This window comes from Candoia aspera, chromosome 2 (assembly GCF_035149785.1).
Source record: "Candoia aspera isolate rCanAsp1 chromosome 2, rCanAsp1.hap2, whole genome shotgun sequence".
Taxonomy (NCBI): Eukaryota; Metazoa; Chordata; class Lepidosauria; order Squamata; family Boidae; genus Candoia; species Candoia aspera.
This window is the reverse complement of record NC_086154.1, coordinates 28,821,217-28,843,516: the sequence shown is the minus strand read 5'-3', so window position 1 is coordinate 28,843,516 and position 22,300 is coordinate 28,821,217. Positions and strand designations below refer to the sequence as shown.

Here is a 22,300-nt window from a genome sequence, read left to right as displayed (position 1 = left end):
CACTGTTAATGTTATGTAAATAGTATGTTTAAATCTTGGTCTGAGTAAAATTTTTGAAATGTTTTATGTTTTCTTACATTAAAAAAATGTATTCTGGTGGCTGGTTTGATAATAGCTTGCAAACAAATAATCAGTGATGCAAATAGCTTCTGAATGCATAGGTTTGAGTTTTTATGGATACATATACAGTCATACAAACCATCACACTATTCCCTTTTAAGGTAAGCAAAAGGTGTTAATAATAAACCAAAGAAATTAAAGACAGGAGATAATTACAAAATGAAATATAGTTAAATCTAGTTCATACCAATGCTATTCGTTATGCTTCCCAATATCCATACACTGCTCCCTATATTGCCTTTTGTTGTTTAAACCTCTCATCTTTCATTTTGAAGATCTCTTCAGCTCCCACCACAACTTTATTGATCATCTTCCTGTTGACCCATTCATTCCTCCATATATTTGTTTTGTAATTCTTTGTATATGACCAAACCACCTCAGTGTATAGTATTTGTAATGGTTTAATCAGTACCTATTCAATGTTGGTGCTCCTCTTTCTTCACACACACTTAAGTACCACATTCCCACTGGACTCAACTTTTTTGTTTCTCATGGCATACCCAAGTCTCACTTCCATATTTTAAAAAATGGGCAGAGACCAATTTTTGACAGTCATAATAGCTTCTTTCAACAAGTACTCAGCAATTCACAAGACTACCTACTACCTTTCTATCACTATTTGCACATTTTAACATTTTTCCATTTTCCTCTCTTAAGCATTCTATCAAGGTACACAATTCACTTACTTGCTGTAATTCCCAACACTCCCTGCCAGCTTCCCACAAGGAAATTCAATGGGGAAGCCAGCAGGAAGCCAGGAGTCACTCCCACTCCCATTGGTTTTTTGCCTGCCCATGGTCATTCTGCTTCTCTGTTTAGGTAAGGAAACACCTCTGAAACAATGACCCAATGGGTCACGGGTTGTCTAGTCTATTCTAATAATACTCTTTAGATAGCATTATATCTGAGTTGTTAAATTCCATGTGACCACAAGATGGCAGTAATGAGTTCCATTTATATTGAATGAGACCACTGATACATCCAGTTCAAGTACTAACTGGAAGTCTAAGTATCTCTCCAGGATTTCAGACCTGTTTTCTCTAGCCATATGATATGCTAAGAATTTAATTTCAAATCTTTAGCGTGCAAAACTTTGTAACTGCTATTGCAGTAAGCTTTTACCACGTGCAGTTTGGCGGAGGTTGAAAGCTGATTCTCTGCTGCATATTATACACTTTTTGAATTCCTGCTACAGTCACATTTTCTAGATGAGATACTAGGATGTACCATCCATAGAAAAGCAGTATGTTTTTTTCCAGAAATGTTGCCTCTAATTTATTTTGCCACTTAACAAAAACTAATTTCAGGACTTGTGGAGGAGATATATTAATGCTCATCACTTAACTATCTGCTATTTCTTTTCTAGGAGACAACAGAGCATATAGTATTTAACACATTTGGAATGCTAGAGCATCAATTTTGTGATTAAGTCTGTGTACAGTATTCAAACTATATACAAAATGCAGTATTCCTCCCTGTTAAAAGAGTGGCAATCTTCCTATTGTTTCTGAAGATTGCAAACTCTGTTGATTTCTATGTTGCCATTTTACAAACAGTTCAAAAACAAGGAAGTGGGTTCAGTACTTACAGCAAACAGAACCATGGTGTTTCATCTTGTTATATATCCTAGCATGAAATGGAAATGAAAGGTTTTCCTGTGGTTATTGGTAATATTACTACCATAATACTGTGAGAAAATATCTGTGCCTTTCTGGATTTCAAACTTCTATACCTCATTGCTTTATAACACCATCCTTTTTCTGGGATATAGTGGAGTAGAAGAAAAAAAAAGTGGGTTGGAGGAAGCAACAGGGCCTACATGCAGCTATAATCCTTACTTTTGGTTTGGTTTTTAACGGAGTGGCACAAGGAATTCTCACTGAGGGAAAATGCCAGATAACTGGTAGTGACGGATCCAAGCTGTGACAAGTGAGAAGAGGGTGTAGTACTTCCGGATACACCCACACCTCATCTAGTTGTCCCCAAAAGAGGATGCAGAGTGGTACATATTTGTCATACCTTGCTTCAGTGGCTGTTGGTTACAGCAAGAAAGAAATTAACTATTTTTAATAAGGAATGTAAAGTAGCCACACTGGACCAATTAATTCTGGGCTGGGAACTAGGTAACACTAGCTTGTGTCATCTAAGAAGAATACAGGGATTGCAGGGGCATATTTAAACTGCAACAGAGCCATAGAATTAGGCTTTAAAGGTTATTTTCTTAGATGTTTTGGTACATCATTAGGCTATTTCCTTAACAGAGAATTATACTGTCACAAGCCATTGTAGCAATAGAAAGATTGTCTCCATTAGTGAGAGTTGTATGAAGTTACAAAAATGCTATATAGCACTAATGAGGCTCTGGGGTAGCATTTTCAATGTTGCATTTGATACAGTCCAATTTCATTGGTTCACGAAAACAGCTAAAGACATGTCAGAATTTGCAAACTAGATTCTACAATATCCTGAACCAGAAACAATTTCCAAGAACGTCCTACAGAAGGTTCTTGGGATCCAGACCATTTCACTAAAGAAACAAATGCTTTATCCGAGAATGAAGAGATTTAGCCCACTGAAATAATTAAAGCGTCACTAGAATTTTGGATGAAAGCACACAAATAACTTTTATCTGAAGTAGTATCTTTCCTTCAGTGATCCAAATATACGCCCCAACCACAGATGCTGAAGAAGCTGAAGTAGAGCAGTTCTATGAGGATCTGCAGCATCTACTGGACAACACGCCTAAAAGAGATGTTATTTTCATCACAGGAGACTGGAATGCTAAGGTGGGCAGTCAAATGACACCTCGAATTACAGGTAAGCATGGCCTGGGAGAACAAAATGAAGCAGGACATAGGCTGATAGAATTTTGCCAAGACAACTCACTCTACATAACAAACACTCTCTTCCAACAACCTAAGAGATGGCTTTATACATGGACTTCCCCAGATGGACAACACCGAAATCAGATTGACTATATCCTTTGTAGCCAAAGGTGGAGGACATCTATACAGTTGGTAAAAACAAGACCTGGAGCTGACTGTAGTTCCGATCACAAACTTCTTACTGCGCAATTTAGGATCAGACTAAGAGATTAGGGAAGACCCACAGATCAGCTAGATATGAGCTCGCTAATATTCCTGAGGAATATGCAGTGGAGGTGAAGAATCGATTTAAGGGACTGGACTTAGTAGATAGGGTCCCGGAAGAACTATGGACAGAAGTTTGCAACATTGTTCAGGAGGCGGCAACCAAATACATCCCAAAGAAAGAGAAAACCAAGAAGGCAAAATGGCTGTCTGCTGGGACACTAGAAGTAGCCCAAGAAAGAAGGAAAGCAAAAGGCAACAGTGATAGGGGGAGATATGCCCAATTAAATGCAAAATTCCAGAGGTTAGCCAGAAGAGATAAGGAATTATTTTTAAACAAGCAACACACGGAAGTGGAAGAAGACAATAGAATAGGAAGGACAAGAGACCTCTTCCAGAAAATTAGAAACATCGGAGGTAAATTCCAGGCAAAAATGGGCATGATCAAAAACAAAGATGGCAAGGACCTAACAGAAGAAGAAGAGATCAAGAAAAGGTGGCAAGAATATACAGAAGATCTGTATAGGAAGGATAACAGTATCGGGGATAGCTTTGACGGTGTGGTCAGTAAGCTAGAGCCAGGCATCCTGAAGAGTGAGGTTGAATGGGCCTTAAGAAGCATTGCTAATAACAAGGCAGCAGGAGACGACAGCATCCCAGCTGAACTGTTCAAAATCTTGCGAGATGATGCTGTCAAGGTAATGCATGCTATATGCCAGCAAATTTGGAAAACACAAGAATGGCCATCAGACTGGAAAAAATCAACTTATATCCCCATACCAAAAAAGGGGAACACTAAAGAATGCTCAAACTATCGAACAGTGGCACTCATTTCACATGCCAGTAAGGTAATGCTCAAGATCCTGCAAGGTAGACTTCAGCAATTCATGGAGCGAGAATTGCCAGATGTACAAGCTGGGTTTAGAAAAGGCAGAGGAACTAGGGACCAAATTGCCAATATCCTCTGGATAATGGAAAAGGCCAGGGAGTTTCAGAAAAACATCTATTTCTGTTTTATTGACTATTCTAAAGCCTTTGACTGTGTGGACCATAACACATTGTGGCAAGTTCTTAGTGGTATGGGGATACCAAGTCATCTTGTCTGCCTCCTGAAGGATCTGTATAATGACCAAGTAGCAACAGTAAGAACAGACCACGGAACAACGGACTGGTTTAAGATAGGGAAAGGAGTACGGCAGGGCTGTATACTCTCACCCTACCTATTCAACTTGTATGCAGAACACATCATGCGACATGCTGGGCTTGAGGAATCCAAGGCTGGAGTTAAAATCGCTGGAGGAAACATTAACAATCTCAGATATGCAGATGATACCACTTTGATGGCTGAAAGCAAAGAGGAACTGAGGAGCCTTATGAGGAAGGTGAAAGAAGAAAGTGCAAAAGCTGGCTTGCAGCTAAACCTCAAAAAAACCATGACTGTGGCAACCAGCTTGATTGATAACTGGCAAATAGAGGGAGAAAATGTAGAAGCAGTGAAAGACTTTGTATTCCTAGGTGCGAAGATTACTGCAGATGCTGACTGCAGTCAGGAAATCAGAAGACGTTTAATCTTTGGGAGAAGAGCAATGACAAATCTCGATAAAATAGTCAAGAGCAGAGACATCACACTGACAACAAAGGTCCGCATAGTTAAAGCAATGGTGTTCCCCGTAGTAACGTATGGCTGCGAGAGCTGGACCATAAGGAAGGCTGAGAGAAGGAAGATCGATGCTTTTGAACTGTGGTGTTGGAGGAAAATTCTGAGAGTGCCTTGGACTGCAAGAAGATCAAACCAGTCCATCCTCCAGGAAATCAAGCCAGACTGCTCACTTGAGGGAATGATATTAAAGGCCAAACTGAAATACTTTGGCCACATAATGAGAAGACAGGACAGCGTGGAGAAGATGTTGATGCTAGGGAGAGTGGAAGGCAAAAGGAAGAGGGGCCGACCAAGGGCAAGGTGGATGGATGACATTCTAGAGGTGCCGGACTCGTCCCTGGGGGAGCTGGGGGTGTTGATGACCGACAGGAAGCTCTGGCGTGGGCTGGTCCATGGAGTCATGAAGAGTCGGAAGCGACTAAACAAATAAACAACAACAATCTTCAACATACCTTTGTGAAAGACCATTTTCTATAGTCACTACGATTAATACCAAATACTGAAACACAGTTGTTTCAGTTACTCTCTCAATCTCATTCCAGACATGGATATGATGCTATTACATGTATTTAAAATTTATAAGAGCCAGTTTGGTGTAGTGGTTAAGGCCCCAGGGTAGAAACCAGGAGAGTTTGAGTTCTAGTCCTATCTTAGGCACAAAGCCAGCTAGGTGGTCTTGGGCCAGTCGATCTCTCTCAGCCCTAGGAAGGAGGCAGTGGCAAACTACTTCTGAAAAACTTTGTCAAGAAAACTGCAGCGACTTGTTCAGGCAGTCTCCGAGAATTGGACATTATAAATATTCTTTTAATCTGTTCAATAATCAGTGCATTAAAATTAAGGGACATCCAGGAGACAATGATTAAGGCATTGGCCCAAAAAATGGGGAGACCCAGGGTGATTTGGGCAAGTCATTCTGCCTCAGACCATCCTACTTCACAGGATTGTTTGCTATCGGGGATAAAATGAAGGGAAATCCCAATGTAATCCACCTTGAGCTGCAGAAGAAAAGGTGGGACAACTACTAACAAGAGAGCACCAGTTCGGTCTAGTGGTTAAGGTGCTGCGCTAGAAAGCAGTTTGTGAAGGCCGGCTGTGTGACCTTGGGCCAGTCATTCTCTCTCAGCCCAACTCGCCTCACAGGGTGGTGGTTGTGGGGAAAACAGGAGGAGGAAGGAGTATTAGGTACTGTATGTTCGCCACCTTGAGTGTCCTAACAGCCAGGAAACACGCTGAGACAAGGAACTGGTCTCTAATGTTTATTGCTAGTACATAACAGGAATCCTAACAAACTGAAGAAGCCTGGGAAAAACCCAGACATATAAACCCCAAAGGTTAAGGCGGTCCCGATCTCTGTCTCTTTGAATGGCTGACCAATTCCTCAGCGCTATGCATGCGCTTAACAGTCTGGATGGGAGCCCCCTGCTCACCATCCTTACTCATGACATTGAGTTATTTATAAAAATAATAAAGGCAGGATAAAAATAAAATAAAAACTTCGCTAAAAAGTGAAGGTGCCCTGCTGGTGACTACATGGATACATCCATGGCATTCTTGGCAAAAATACTTTTTCCATTACCACCTTCCTGGATGTTAACTTCTCCATCAAGTCATGCTCTGAAATTCCGTTAGTCTCTCTTCCCTATCCAAACTAAACTGCGTCTAGTTACCTTCCCTTGCTCCCACCTGCTGCTTAATCAAAACATGCTGCATTTTTAGAAAGAAATAGTCCTTGGTGTCCCTGATTTCCTTTAAAAAAGATATTTTGTCTGGTCTTCCACAGCTCGTTAATGTTTGAGATATACTAGTTTAGATCTCGCTTTTGAGACACTCAAGCTTTTGAGACACTCAAGGGCTTTGGGTCTCCTCCGACATCACGGAGACGTGGGAAAGCGCCTCCGTTCGTCCCCGAGAGCTGTGGCCATCTCCAGGGAGAGGCTGCTGTAAAGGGCCCAGCCTGCTTGGACGCCAATCGTCCCGGCTGAAAGAGCCTCAGACTATCCGGCGCGGCTCTCTTGCCCTCTCGGGCGCTTGGGAATCCCCAGGGACGCAAGGCCGGCGGAGAAGCCGGCCCCGCTCAGCCCTCCCCCGCCCTCCCCCAGCAGCGCGGCTCGGCTTCCGGAGGGCCGAGCCACTCTGCTCTGGCCCCTCCTTCCGCGGCTGCCACCGGGGCTCCCTCCCTGCCTTCCTTCATCGCGGGGGAAGGAGGCTCCGGGCTACGGCTGGAGGAGCTCCGTCAAGGCGGCGGCTGGGAGCCAGCGCGCCGCATCGCAGTTGCATCGGGTGCGCGACGGAGGCGCGCCTTTTCCCACCGCGGTCGGGGTTGAATGCGGAGAGTTTGGGCGCGTCGCGGTGTAAGTGTAGCTCTTCCGAGACGAGGCGCTTCGGACCTTTCCGCCTTTAGCCCGCGGGGGCTCTTCCTCTAGGGGTCCCTCTCGCCCCATTGGGCTTTTGCAGCGGGGATGGGGCTTTAGCGCCCCGCAAGCCTCGCGGGGTAGAGCAAGAAGTCGCTTCTGCTGCTCTTCCCATTTGGTGAAGCTGAGGGTGGCAGGAAATCAATCCCATTCATCTCAGGCCTGGGTACTCGCAAGGTCCGAAAAAAAGACCTGCCTCCCGGGTCCGTCTTCTCGCTAAAGTGCACTTGCTGCGTTCTGGGATGGGCCCCACTCCTTGCGTCGCCTTCCTGAACAATTTTGATGGCGTTCCCCCCACCCCGCTCTCTTTTAAATATCCTCAGAAAACCCGCCTGCCTTGTGAAACTTGCCACTGCTGCTTTCATTACCATAATCTTCCCAAGCTGGTGCTCCAAATATCTTGGACTACAACTCCTCTTTCCACCCACCGGAATCTGTCTGAGGAATGATATTCCCTTACCCCATGTGCTTTTGTGTACTCAGGCCTCCGTTGTCACCTTCCTCTGTTGTCTTTTGGGACTTTGGAACCCTTTCTCCTTCCTCCAATTCTGCAGGGCTAACTTTTGAGTGGTTCATTGCTGATTTACTCCTATAGTCATTGTGCATTATGCCCTGTGCCATAATCTGAATTTACATTTTAGAATTTGTCACAGGGAAAAAAGTAAGCAGAGTGAGATAAGACAAACAGAAGTATAACATTGTTTCAATCTATGTGTGCCTAGATTGAGTTCACTAACTATCTTAGAATGTGGGAACTACGAGAATATAGCAAAGACTTCAGAAGAAGTTTAAAAGAAGTCAAAAGCATGACATTTAAATTTGGAGATAGTTCTAGTCAGGAGGAACATTGAGGAAGAAAGGACACAGCTTCTGTTTACCTAGTAAAACCATCTTGGAGATTAAACTGAGCAATGAGAGAAAAGCAGTCTGCAGCAGGGTTCAGAGTAGGCTATGCCTGGTGTAGCTGGTTTGGTTTTGTACAGTCTGTGAACTCAGCATTTTTGAGTTTTGGCACAGGATTTTGGGGGGAATCCCTCTAATTCACTGTGGTTTCTTAGTTAACCATAGTTTTGGCTCCCAAGTTTTGGCTCTGGCACTGGAGAAAAGTAACAGGCCTCATTCTTTAAAGAAGAAAAGGCAGTGTATAAAGCAGTGTATGGACCTAACAAGGATAGAAAGATATGTTAGTGTTCATTAGATTCCACTGTTTTCTTTTTTCTTTCACCTTTAATAACTTTTACTTACTATTTCTTACTCCTTATCTACGTTTTGCATAACACTGCTTAACCTAAAAGGGCATAGAGCAGGGTTCCTCAACCTTGGCAACTTTAAGATGTATGGACTTCAACTCCCAGAATTCCCTAGCTATCATGGCTGGCCAGGGAATTCTGGGACTTGAAGTCCACACATCCTAAAGTTGCCAATGTTGAGAAACACTGGCAAGGAGTAATGGAGATGGATGGATGGCTGCCTCATGGCATAAATTAAGAAAGCAGGAATGGTGATGCTTGGCCTGGCTTCCTCTCCCTCACCACTTCTCCCCCTGCAAACCCACCTCTAAGAATAGAGGGAGCACAGGACACAGAGTTAGAATTGTAAAATGGTCTGTTTGAAATACTGGGTCACCATCTGAGCAATGCAGGTTGGTTGAATTTCATGGTTTACAAAAATAAAATATAATGATTGTCCTGTTTATTTTCTATTATACTGCAGAATTGAAATCAATTGTTAAGTTCCTAAGATTACAAGACAAATCAAGTTAGGCTAAATCTAGATGAGTTTTTATTGGTTCAGTTCACACAACACATCAAGCCCAAACCAAAGAAACCACATCATTATATACTATGATGTGATTTGTATATATTGGACTATAGTTTAGTATGTTGTTCAAACCAAGCCATTGTAGTTTATTCATTAATTATAATTGTATAGTTACAGAAAACCCTCAGACTAAAAGGAGAAGACTTGTTTGTTAAAGCAGAATGTTAATAGTTGATTTTTGCAAGTATTTTGTGCATATCTAACATAAAAATAGAAGCATATAACACATGGAAAGATTTTAGTTTTGTATCTAAAATATGATAAACCAAGGTTTACTGTATTAATATTATTTAATACACATGAAGCATTTTGAATATTTAGAAGTAGTGCATAAGTACTTATCTGCAAAATGTTTGCATGTCTTCCTCAATTAAATTATTTTTATGGCTTCCCCCCACCTTTTTTTGTCCCCCAGTGAGTTTAGTGCACTGATCAATTCCATCCGCTTATTTTGGGTGTCGTTTTTTTCTCATCCAATGGGTTAGAGTTAAGGTTATTGATTGATGGTTGGCAATTACCTCTGTAAATTTATGTACTCACACTGTAATCACAACAAAGATATACCATTTGATTATGTCCATGGTCAGCAAAAACTTTTGTACATGAGATTTTAACACTAGTGGACAAAAAAGGAACAAGAACCAATTTTGCTATACAGTTTTTTCCCCCCATGACATGGCTAATGCCAGTCCATTGGAGTTGGGCAGCTTATAAATTCAAATAAATAAATAAATAAATAAATAAATAAATAAGACTTAAAAATGAAATCATTAATGCCACTAAAAGATGCAAACATACCCGTGTGTATTCATTATAATAATGACTAATGTATTCATTATAAAAATCTTGTACAGGCACATACAAGAATAGAGGGAGCACAGGACACAGTGTAAACCATGAAATTCAACCAACCTGCATTGCTCAGATGGTGACCCAGTATTTCAAACGGACCATTTTACAATTCTAACTCTGTGTCCTGTGCTCCCTCTATTCTTCAGCAAAGGATCATTACCTTGTCGTGGTGCTGGAGCTTGAGCACCTCAATGATGCCATAAGCTAAACCGTGAAGGGCCACCCAAGACGGGAAGGTCATGACAGAGAGGTCAGACTAAATGCGATCCCTGGGGAAGGTAATGGCAACCCACCCCAGTATTCTTGACGTGAAAACTAAACAGATCAGTACAACCAGAGATATGTCGGTATACCATCGGAAGATGAGACCCCCAGGTCGGAAGATGGTCAAAATGCTACTGGGGAGGAACAGAGGATGAGCTCAACTAGCTCCAGACGTGATGACGCAGCTACCTCAAAGCTGAAAGGATGGCTAGTGGCCGACGGTGCTGGTGGTGAACGGCGAATCCGGTGTTCTAAGGATCAATGCACATTGGAACCTGGAATGTAAGATCTATGAGCCAGGGCAAATTGGATGTGGTTATTGGTGAGATGTCAAGATTAAAGATAGACATTCTGGGCGTCAGTGAACTGAAATGGACTGGAATGGGCCACTTCAAATCAAATGACCACCAGATCTACTTCTGTGGACAAGAGGACCACAGAAGAAATGGACTAGCCTTCATAATTAATAGTCAAGTGGCTAAAGCAGTGCTTGGATACAATCCAAAAAACGATAGAATGATCTCAATTTGAATTCAGGGCAAGCCATCTAACATCACAGTGATCCAAATATACGCCCCAACCACAGATGCTGAAGAAGCTGAAGTAGAGCAGTTCTATGAGGATCTGCAGCACCTACTGGACAACACGCCTAAAAGAGACATTATTTTCATCACAGGAGACTGGAATGCTAAGGTGGGCAGTCAAATGACACCTGGAATTACAGCTAAGCATGGCCTGGGAGAACAAAACGAAGCAGGACATAGGCTGATAGAATTTTGCAAAGTCAACTCACTCTGCATAACAAACACTCTCTTCCAACAACCTAAGAGACGGCTTTATACATGGACTTCCCCAGATGGACAACACCGAAATCAGATTGACTACATCCTTTGTAGCCAAAGGTGGAGGACATCTATACAGTCGGTAAAAACAAGACCTGGAGCTGACTGTAGTTCCGATCACAAACTTCTTACTGCACAATTTAGGATCAGACTAAAGAGATTAGGGAAGACCCACAGATCAGCTAGATATGAGCTCACTAATATTTCTGAGGAATATGCAGTGGAGGTGAAGAATCGATTTAAGGGACTGGACTTAGTAGATAGGGTCCCGGAAGAACTCTGGACAGAAGTTTGCAACATTGTTCAGGAGGCGGCAACCAAATACATCCCAAAGAAAGAGAAAACCAAGAAGGCAAAATGGCTGTCTGCCGGGACACTAGAAGTAGCCCAAGAAAGAAGGAAAGCAAAAGGCAACAGTGATAGGGGGAGATATGCCCAATTAAATGCAAAGTTCCAGAGGTTAGCCAGAAGAGATAAGGAATTATTTTTAAACAAGCAACACGCGGAAGTGGAAGAAGACAATAGAATAGGAAGGACAAGAGACCTCTTTCAGAAAATTAGAAACATTGGAGGTAAATTCCAGGCAAAAATGGGCATGATCAAAAACAAAGATGGCAAGGACTTAACAGAAGAAGAAGAGATCAAGAAAAGGTGGCAAGAATATACAGAAGACCTGTATAGGAAGGATAACAATATCGGGGATAGCTTTGATGGTGTGGTCAGTGAGCTAGAGCCAGACATCCTGAAGAGTGTGGTTGAATGGGCCTTAAGAAGCATTGCTAATAACAAGGCAGCAGGAGACGACAGCATCCCAGCTGAACTGTTCAAAATCTTGTGAGATGATGCTGTCAAGGTAATGCATGCTACATGCCAGCAAATTTGGAAAACACAAGAATGGCCATCAGATTGGAAAAAATCAACTTATATCCCCATACCAAAAAAGGGGAACACTAAAGAATGTTCAAACTATCGAACAGTGGCACTCATTTCACATGCCAGTAAGGTAATGCTCAAGATCCTGCAAGGTAGACTTCAGCAATTCATGGAGCGAGAATTGCCAGATGTACAAGGTGGGTTTAGAAAAGGCAGAGGAACTAGGGACCAAATTGCCAATATCCGCTGGATAATGGAAAAAGCCAGGGAGTTTCAGAAAAACATCTATTTCTGTTTTATTGACTATTCTAAAGCCTTTGACTGTGTGGACCATAACAAATGGTGGCAAGTTCTTAGTGGTATGGGGATACCAAGTCATCCTGTATGCCTCCTGAGGAATCTGTATAACGACCAAGTAGCAACAGTAAGAACAGACCATGGAACAAAGGACTGGTTTAAGATTGGGAAGGGAGTGCGGCAGGGCTCTATACTCTCACCCTACCTATTCAACTTGTACGCAGAACACATCATGCGACATGCTGGGCTTGAGGAATCCAAGGCTGGAGTTAAAATCGCTGGAAGAAACATTAACAATCTCAGATATGCAGATGATACCACTTTGATGGCTGAAAGCGAAGAGGAACTGAGGAGCCTTATGATGAAGATGAAAGAAGAAAGTGCAAAAGCTGGCTTGCAGCTAAACCTCAAAAAAACCATGACTGTGGCAACCAGCTTGATTGATAACTGGCAAATAGAGGGAGAAAATGTAGAAGCAGTGAAAGACTTTCTATTTCTAGGTGCGAAGATTATTGCAGAAGCTGACTGCAGTCAGGAAATCAGAAGATGCTTAATCCTTGGGAGAAGAGCAATGACAAATCTCGATAAAATAGTCAAGAGCAGAGACCTCACACTGACAACAAATGTCTGCATAGTTAAAGCAATGGTGTTCCCCTGTAGTAACATATGGCTGCGAGAGCTGGACCATAAGGAAGGCTGAGAGAAGGAAGATAGATGCTTTGGAACTGTGGTTTTGGAGGAAAATTCTGAGAGTGCCTTGGACTGCCAGAAGATCAAACCAGTCCATCCTCCAGGAAATAAAGCCAGACTGCTCACTTGAGGGAATGATATTAAAGGCAAAACTGAAATACTTTGGCCACATAATGAGAAGACAGGACACCCTGGAGAAGATGCTGATGCTAGGGAGAGTGGAAAGCAAAAGGAAGAGGGGCCAACCAAGGGCAAGGTGGATGGATGATATTCTAGAGGTGATGGACCCGTCCCTGGGGGAGCTGGGGGTGTTGACGACCGACAGGAAGCTCTGGCGTGGGCTGGTCCATGAAGTCACGAAGAGTCGGAAGCGACTAAATGAATAAACAACAACAGGCACATACACAGCCCTGCTTTGAGAGAGAAACAAGACAGACATTTTATGAAAATTAATACACTGTCTTATCAGATTTCTGTGCTTCGTTTATTTTGCTTCCTGTTCTTTTCAGAAGAACAGAAAATAAAGCTCTTGGGAGGCCTACATAAGAGATTCCTGTGTGAATCTCTTGGGAATAGCAGATTTCTCTTTGCTCATTGGTTCAGTGTCTATAATGTTAATAGCATGCCAGTGTCAAGAAATTATTTTTGGTCAGGGAATATAACTGCATGAATTTAAAAATAAATTGTAGGGGTTATGATGGCATACAAAAGTTCTGGTGAATTGTTATTCTACAGCCCTTAAATCTTTGGTGTGTTTACTTTAGGTTTTTCTCACTGCCATGTTAACATTGCTTACACTGGGAGTACTGTTTCCAAAAATAGTGGCCAGAGGACAAGATGAAAATCTTCACAATGGCAGCAACATTTTGCAAGAGCCAATGTATTCTTATGAAAACATGTTGCCAGAAGAACATATCCCTTATTTTTTACACAATAATCCGGGCATTGCTGCTGCCTGCAGGCAAGATCCTCTTTGCCCATATAAAGTAAGTATTCCTTTCCCTAACCTAATGGGGACTTGTTTCATTCTTAGCATTATGTCAGTTAGAAGTGATGAAAACATTAGATCAAGTCCATTCAATTTCTAGCTTTTGTGGTGGAATCATTGTCACTGAAGACACTAGACCAGTGTTTCTCAAGGCTGGCTGAGGAATTCTGGGAGTTGAAATCCACACAGCTGAAAGTGACCAAGACTGAGAAATGCTGCACTAGGCAGTGGGTCCTTATTCCACCAGATGATCGAAGAATAGGAAAACAATATGAATACATGGATAGTGTTCAGCATGGAGGAACATGCAAAGTGGGATCTCCAAGAGATTGGAGCTGTGATACTCTTTCCCCTGGGATCTGCCAGGCCCCCACCCTCTTGGCTTCCCGGAAGGCTGTAAAGAGCTAGTTCTTCCTCCGAGTCCTGGGATAAGGTGAGGTTAGAGCCTGGGAATTGTGTTGGAAGCATTGGAGGAAGATGGCTGAGGCACCAGGTTTTTGCTTTTTTCTTTTGTTGTTTTTCTTTTGTTTGACTGCTGTGGTGAACTGCCCAGAGTTGTGTTTTTTAAGATGAGTGATCATAGAAGTCTTTTAAACAAACAAACAGACTGGGTGCTTTTTTACATCTTAAATAAATTATCAAGTTACGGATGTGCAGTGAGTTGGCGAAGTTTGCAGATGATATCAAACCATTCAGGGTAGTGAAATCAAGAAGGAATTATGACACGTTCTAAAAGAATCTCTCTAAACTGGGTGAATGAATCTAAAATGGCAAATGAATAAGCAAGTGGAAAATGGTTCACAGTGGCATAGGAAACTAAAACTTTGTATTAGTAAGACCTGAGTTGGCAGTCACTGACCAGGAAAGCAAACCTGAAATCTTGGTAGATAATTCATCCAAATGTACAGTCACAATAAACAAAGAAAACCCCATACTAGGAATAATTAGGAAGGGAACTGAAAATGGAACTGCCAGTGTAGTAATGGCATAGTAACTTACGATGCACAGTTCTTTCTAACATGTACAGTTCAGCTCTCCATTCCTTAAAAAGATACCAAAAAGGGCAACCGGGATGATTAGGGAGTTAGAATTGTTCCTTTGAGGAAATACTTGAGTAACTTTAGCTGGGTGAAGAGAAAGTAAGGAAAGATATGAAAGAGATATGTAAAACATTCATAAAAATATAAATAGAAATGTTTCTTCCACTTCACAATATTAGAATGTGTGGTTATTCATTCAAACAAGATGTGTTAAGATTCAGGGCCTCTAATAGGAAGTATTTGGAAGTGAATGTGGAATTGACTGCCATCAGGTGTACTGAGGGCCAATAATTTAAGCTATTTTAAAAGGGGATTGGATCAACTAATGGACGATTGGGAGATCGATCTATCTCCATTCAATCATATCTGATCCTTGGCGACTGCCTGGACTAGTCCCTGCAGTTTTCTTGGCAAGATATCAGAAGCGGTTTGCCATTGCTTCCTTCCTAGGGCTGAGAGAGACTGACTGGCCCAAAGTCATTCAGCTGACAAGAATAACAGTCTCCCAGTTTCTAGCCTGTTGCTTTAATGACTAGACCAAACTGGTGCTCAGTTGGGCTACTAACAATAATCATATCATTGTTTGTTTATTACCTTCTGAATGATACGCAGCATAGGGAGTAGCAGCAGAAGAGGACTATGACTTTCCTATTCTTGTTTGTGAGCTTCCAGTGGTCAGAATGAGAGCCAGTTTGGTGAAGTGGTTAAGGCACCAGGCTAGAAATTGGGAGACTGAATTGTAGTCCCACCTTAGGCATAAAGCCATTTGGGTGACTTGAGGCCAGTTGCTCTCTCCCAGCCCTAGGAAGAAGGAAATGGCAAACGCTTCTGAAAATGTTGCCAGGAAAACTGCAGGGACTTATCCTGGCAGTTGCCAGGAGTCAAGACTGATCTGAAGGCGCACACACACAAAAAAAGTGATCAGAATGCTGGACTATTGCCCTATTCACCAGGGTTCTTGTTATGGTTGTGTTATGTGAAAACTCTAAAATCATGCCGAACTGTCTTTATCAAATTCTCTTGATTATTTCAAACACGTTACCAAAATATGGTAAGCGCCCAGGTTGAACTTGCAACATGATGGCTGTATTTTTGGGATTGCCTTAATACTGAAGATTTCGCATTGACCAAGGTTGTTTTGGAATGGATTATAGATTGTAAAGCAAGAATGCTTATTAAAACAGCTGTTTTGATATAACATACAGTGGTATAATGCATGGCTTGTGGCACTGAGTAATATACTTATTCTATTCTAAGTATTTATTTGCTTATATGTGAGAACAGACTTCTGCTGATCTTCAGATTGCAGCTGCTAGAATTTCCTGCAAGGATGGATTTGCAAGACAGTTTGAAAGGCTGTATAATAGTGATGTTATTTACCTTTGTAGTCTGGTGGGTATGATTTTAGAATAGAGTGTTTCATAGTTTGTTTGCAAGCAGTGAATTTAAAATATATGTAATGCTGACTTTTTGTTTTGCACCTTATCTGAGTATTTCTACAGAATTTTTTAAATGCTCAGTTATAACCAGATGTTCAATTACATTTTCCAAAACCAGAAATTCACATTTTAATATCCATCATAATTGCATGGTTGAGTAAGTTAAGTTTTTATGCTATAATTTTAATGGTAATTCTGTATTGACAGAAACATTTGAAGACATTGAAAGCTTGTTGGGGTTATGAGAGATCATGCAAGCCAGAAAACAGGTTTGGATATCCAACATGTGATTATGCTGAAATTGGGTGGTAAGTTTGGACAAAAATGCATGAAATGAAATTTCACAGGAAATTCAGTGCTCACATAGTATGTACCTATGGCAGGATCAAACTCCTGAACACACATTGTGAGTGTTCTTGTGAAATGGCTGCTATTTGGGGCTTGTCCATTTAGAAAATATCTGCCGGGGTGCCCTATGTTGATATGGATGCTTTAGAAATTTGTTGTCTTTAAAAATAAATTTGAGATTCTTGATTCTTGAAAAAAACAGATTTGAATTAGAGAGTTCCACTTTGGTTAAGATTTCTAGCTGTGGAGATCTCTTTCCTTAAGAATACTGCAGACATTAGCAACATGGAAGCCTAAATTAGCTGGAATTGAAAGTGATTGTCGAATCGCTGTCCCTGTCTAACTGCGAAGTTTTTAGGCAGAAAAGCAAAGATAGCAGAACGTTCATGGAACAACAAAGTTTTTAAACACACAAGTAGTTGGGGAAAAAAATTCAGGAAAGCACTCCCCCCCCCCCACTTCCCCCTGGTGTACGGAACATACTCAGTGGCCATGAAACACTGAATTACCTGGGAAGGAAAACTATCAGTTTGCTGGCTGGAAGTGACCAATGAAGAGATGAGTGTGGCCATGAAAGACTAGAAAGCATTAAAATGATGTTGCTAATGTACAGGTAGACTAGCTAAAAAAAAGAAGGCAGATACAACAATGGTAAGGAGAGTGGAAACTGGGCTGTTTCATCTCAGTCACTTCCTTTGTTTACTTTTTGAATCATTTCCGTTCTTCACTTTCATCCTTCAGCAGAAATGAGAAAAACACTTGGATATAAAAAGAGCAGAGGAAGCTTCATTTTCTGAATAGATCATTTCCTAATTCACATGAACAAATTGTTTTTAAAAGTTCCCACGAAAGGAAGTGAGGCCAGTCCAAACAAATCTCGGAAGTGGGACCAGTCCATACAAATAATTAGAAGAATTCAGACTGTGATTGGGGCACCATTATGCCCATGAAAATGTATGCAAGCAAGTACGTTGATCCTCCACTTGTTAGGTTAAAGAAGGTTCTTATCTTGCTTGAAACTTTTAGAAAATGTAAGTTGCCAAGGATGGCAGTTTATTGTCCCCATATGGAAGGTTAAGAGGGGCTTAGCTTTATAACTGCTCTTAGTGTTGTTCATACTGAAGACTGAAGGTCAGGCTTTGAATTGTGCATAACTATCCTGCAGGCATGGAACCAGGCATGCACACAATTCACCAATCTGGGACCATAGCATTACAGATTATATGTTCAGTGGTTTCTGGAAGTAAATCCTTCCAATCTGAAGCAGTTTCAGGCCTTCCAGGGGTGCTCCAATCCTGAAGCAGAGACGTTTAATCTGGAACTATGTTCAGAACACCTTAAACTCATTCTGATTCAGGTGATTTACTTCAAGAAATACTTGAACTCCCCCCACCCCGGGATGTCATGGACTTGAGGAGGTTCATCACAATTCAGAAGAAAAAGGAGTGTTTCAGATGGAAATGGAACTGTCTGTTCCTGGATTAGTAATTTCTTTAGATATATATATTCTTTAATGTAGCCCAATATGTTGCTGGTTTTATGAGAGTTGTAGTCCATCCTGGATGAGAGCTGGAAGAAACTGTATCTGCCAACTTTCTCTGTTTTTCAACCCCCTGTACTTCCTGGATTCTGGATCTGTTCCAGAATGGGAAGGAGAACAGCAAAGGGAAATATTTTTGCTCTTGCATAATATTAAATACATTCCTATGATTCCTAGCCAAAAATTCTCTGTATCTTTCAAGTCTCAGCAAAAATCATTCTATTTAAATTGTCCCCTTGCTACTCCCCTTAGGTCAACTCCAATACTAAACATTCTGATGTTTATTGTACTTTTAAATATTCAGTGATGCAAATATGCACATAAACCCAAATCTGTGTAGGATAGCCATTGCTTGGTGTTAGCTTTTGTACCTACTAACTTGTTCCACAAATACATATTAGATAGAACAACATTTGGATGTTAGGGTATCATTTGTAGAATAGAATAGTGTAGCAATTTGAACATCCAAACTATTAAACCTGCTAGCCGACATTGTGTGGATTTGGCAGCTGAGCAGATTTGGGCCTGGCTAATACATGGGTGGGAAACCACCCTAGAATCCTGAGGTTGTAAGTCAGAAAGCATCTCAAAAGAAAAGACTTCATGTTACATGCTACAGGTAGTCCGCGACTTAATGACAATTGGGACTGGAACTTCTGTTGCTAAGTGAGTCATGCCTGATTTTATGACCTTTTTTGCCACTGCTGTTAAGCTAATCACTGAGGTCGTTAAGTGAATCACATGATCGTTATGCAAATCCAGCTTTCCCTATTGACTTTGCTTGTCAGAAGCTGGCTGGGAAGGTCACAAATGGCGATCACGTGACCCTGGGACGCTGCAACCATCATAAATACAAGCTGGTCGCCAAGTGCTTGAGTTTTGATCACATGATCAAAGGGATGCTGCAATGGTCGTGTAAGTGTGAGGTCCTGTCCTACGTCACCTTTTTCAGCGCCATCGTAACTTCAAACGGTTGCTAAATGAATGATTGTAAGTTGAGGACTAGCATAAAAACTGCATGGTTGGGTGCAAGTAGTCACCATCAACACGTCACACATCTTTTTTCAAGGGTTTATTTACTTTTTTTGTTAATCAAGGTATCCATAAGCTTTTTTTCCCTATGCATAGGGAAAACAGTTGAAGAGAATGTCCTTTTCATTGCCTCACTTGTTTAGGGCATTGTTTATCAGACTGTGCAGGAGAACCTAGCAATCTGTAGCCTGAGGTTCTGCTGTAGTTCATTTTTCTCAAAGACATGCCTTTGTATTGTTTTTGTATGCCAGGGCTAATACCATTGAGCAGGCCCAGGATATTTTCTGGAAGCAAGCTGATTTTGGTTATGTTAAAGAAAGGATGAAAGATGTGAAGACCCACTGCAAGCCTAAGACTGTGGTAGGCATATTAGTCTGTTTACTCTTATTTACAGAGTGTACTGGCCACTCTAGTCAACTAACTCTGAGTGGCATAAAGCTCCCCAGATCTCTAAATTTGGGATTAAAAAGAGATAATCAGGTTTTAAAACTAAAACCATACATTTAAAAAATCTATATAAAATCCGGGGATCAGTATTCAAAATATAATAAAACTAATTCATCCTGTAGAGCAGTGTTTCTCAACCTCGGCCACTTGAAGATGTGTGGACTTCAACTCCCAGAATTCCCCAGCCAGCATTCAAGTGTTCAAGGTTGAGAAACACTGCTCTGCAGGATGAATGGCATGCTGGCTGGGGAATTCTGGGAGATGTCCACACATCTTAAAGTGGCCAAGGTTGAGAAACACTGCTCAAGAGGGATAGTACAAAAACCCTGTCCCTGTGGCTTGGTGGAATAACTGAGTCTTCACCAACTTTCTGAAAGCCAGGAGGAGTGGGGGCATTCAAATATCTGGGGGGATGCTGTTCTCAGTTCTCAGCAACTGAGAAGTCACATGTCCACAGCCTGAGTAGGGGGCAATCTCTAATCAAGGGGACATAGAATCAATTCAGCTAGATCTTATTAGGTGGGCAGATGTCATCAGGAGGGAGTAATCCCGCAGTCTTCCAGGTCTTGAGCCTTGAAGATCTTTAAAGGTTACAGCAAGCATCTTGAATTACAAAGGTTGCAATTTGTGCAGAAGATGGAACTGTGCAAAGGCTATGCAACACTTTTGACTCGAAGACAAGTGTTTCTGAGCATGGGAGCATCTGAACATTTGCTGTCACCACCACTTTAGCCCAATGAGCCACCTTTTTGCCTTCAAATCCATAGTGCTGCAGATTTTTGATATAGTTAAAATAATTTATTTTCTAATATACTTGTCAGCCAGCTGCATCATGGTAACTTACAGATGTGTGGGTCTTTATTCCACTTGTCTATGTCATTTTCTTTCAGGGAGATTCTTCACTTGAATGTTCTCGTTACCTTCAGTATTGCAAAGCAACAAATTTATATATTGATTTAAGGCATCCAAAGAGAAACCATGATAGGTTTGTGCCATCCTTGTATTTCATAAGTATTCAACAATCCTATTTGAGGAATTGCATTCTAAACATTCAGTTTAAGGCACTTGATCATTCAGCGAAGTCCTATCACTTTTCCTTTGTTATTTCCACTTACTAACAGATAGGCATTTTGATACAGAAATCTACAGAGTTTAAGAGAGTGTGTTACTGATTTTCATAGCTGTAGATTAAAGCTTGAAGAATGAATTACTGTAAGAAGCTTAAAGGATTAGAAAGAATCTATCACATTTTCATGTGGGGACAGATTGTGCTTCTTCCTCTTTATCAGTCCAGTACCTTGTCTACTGCCCTCAACCACTACTTCTTTTAAGAAATTGCCTTAGATAGATCAGACTTGTGGACTTTCTACCTCAATAGTGTCTACCCTGACTGATAATATTTTCAAGAAGTTCAGACCCAGGCATGCCTGGAGTTTTCAGCAATGAAGCTTTTTCATGTAAAGCTTTGAAGCTGACCAAAATCACGTTTTGTGTGATAGGCAGCTATATATACAGTATTTGCTAAATAAATACATAAAGCACGTGTTCTTCCATTGACTTGTTATCTACCTACCTACCTACCTACCTAAAATTTCTGTCGCCACCCATCTCCCCCAAAGGGGGACTCTGTATTATATCTGTTTCTGACAAGCAAAGGCCGTTGGGCTGTCCTAAATCCACTGTGAACATTTTTAATTTTAAAGGGCCAAATAAGTAAATACTTCGCATGTAGTGCGTTTCTATAATTCTCCCTTCTCAAAGAAACTTTATAGCTTTCTACTTTGAGAAGACTTGCTATATAGCACAAGGAACTACGTCAACCTTAAGAGGCAGACTTTCAGTTGCATACGTGGTAGCGCTGGAACAGATCTTAAGCTGGGGGTTTACAGCCATGGCAACCAAGGTGGGTTTTTAATACCATTGCTGAACCCACTGACTGTTAAGCTCTGTGTTTGTAGCATATGCAAGAAATTCCCCTTTATCATCTTTGTTCAAAGGTTTCTTTGAACCTGAGGAACTTCAGAACATGGCATTTGTATAATCCTTGTTGAGGCATTGTAATAAGCCAAAGCTTGTGGAGGCCAGGTCTTCAGTGATTGGTTTGGAAAGAGAGGAGTTGCTTATGACTCCTTTTGTGTTGAATTGTACATGGAAACATAGTACCTGAACCAGGCTAACAGTCCCTTAGAATTCTTGTTTGTTAAATGAACCAGGTTTCTTTCCTTATGACTTCTTTTATGATTCCAGTAAGTGTAAAACAAAGCTTTCATGGCTCACACTAAGAGAAAGCATTTTCTAAATCCTAAATTTCAAAAATGAGCTGCTCGCTTTCAGTTTATTTGACCCTGTTTTCACCTTCCTTCCTTCCTTTCTGATTAGATTTAATGAAGATTTCTTCAGGAAAGGTCAAATAGGAGGCCACTGCAATATGAATACTGAAGCTTTCCTTGCTGAAGGACAACAAAAAAGCCCTTTACAATCTTGGTAAGTCTTGTAAGTATGTTATTTTATTTCTTCAAGACAGCCATCTTGGCAGAACAGAACCTT

General features: G+C 41.2%; 1 protein-coding gene across 3 annotated transcripts in view; it reads left to right on the top strand.

Moving 5' to 3' along the window:
- The first annotated feature begins 13,688 nt into the window (after positions 1-13,688).
- The window catches only part of EOGT (EGF domain specific O-linked N-acetylglucosamine transferase), a 48,331-nt gene continuing 39,719 nt past the window's right edge, over positions 13,689-22,300 (top strand). For all 3 annotated transcript variants that reach the window (XM_063291559.1, XM_063291557.1, XM_063291556.1), the window contains exons 1-5: positions 13,689-13,905; positions 16,594-16,694; positions 19,558-19,666; positions 20,644-20,738; positions 22,133-22,237. In XM_063291559.1, coding sequence (XP_063147629.1) covers positions 13,699-13,905; positions 16,594-16,694; positions 19,558-19,666; positions 20,644-20,738; positions 22,133-22,237 — 617 coding nt within the window. In that variant the 5' untranslated portion in view covers positions 13,689-13,698. The remainder of the gene's footprint in view (positions 13,906-16,593; positions 16,695-19,557; positions 19,667-20,643; positions 20,739-22,132; positions 22,238-22,300) is intronic.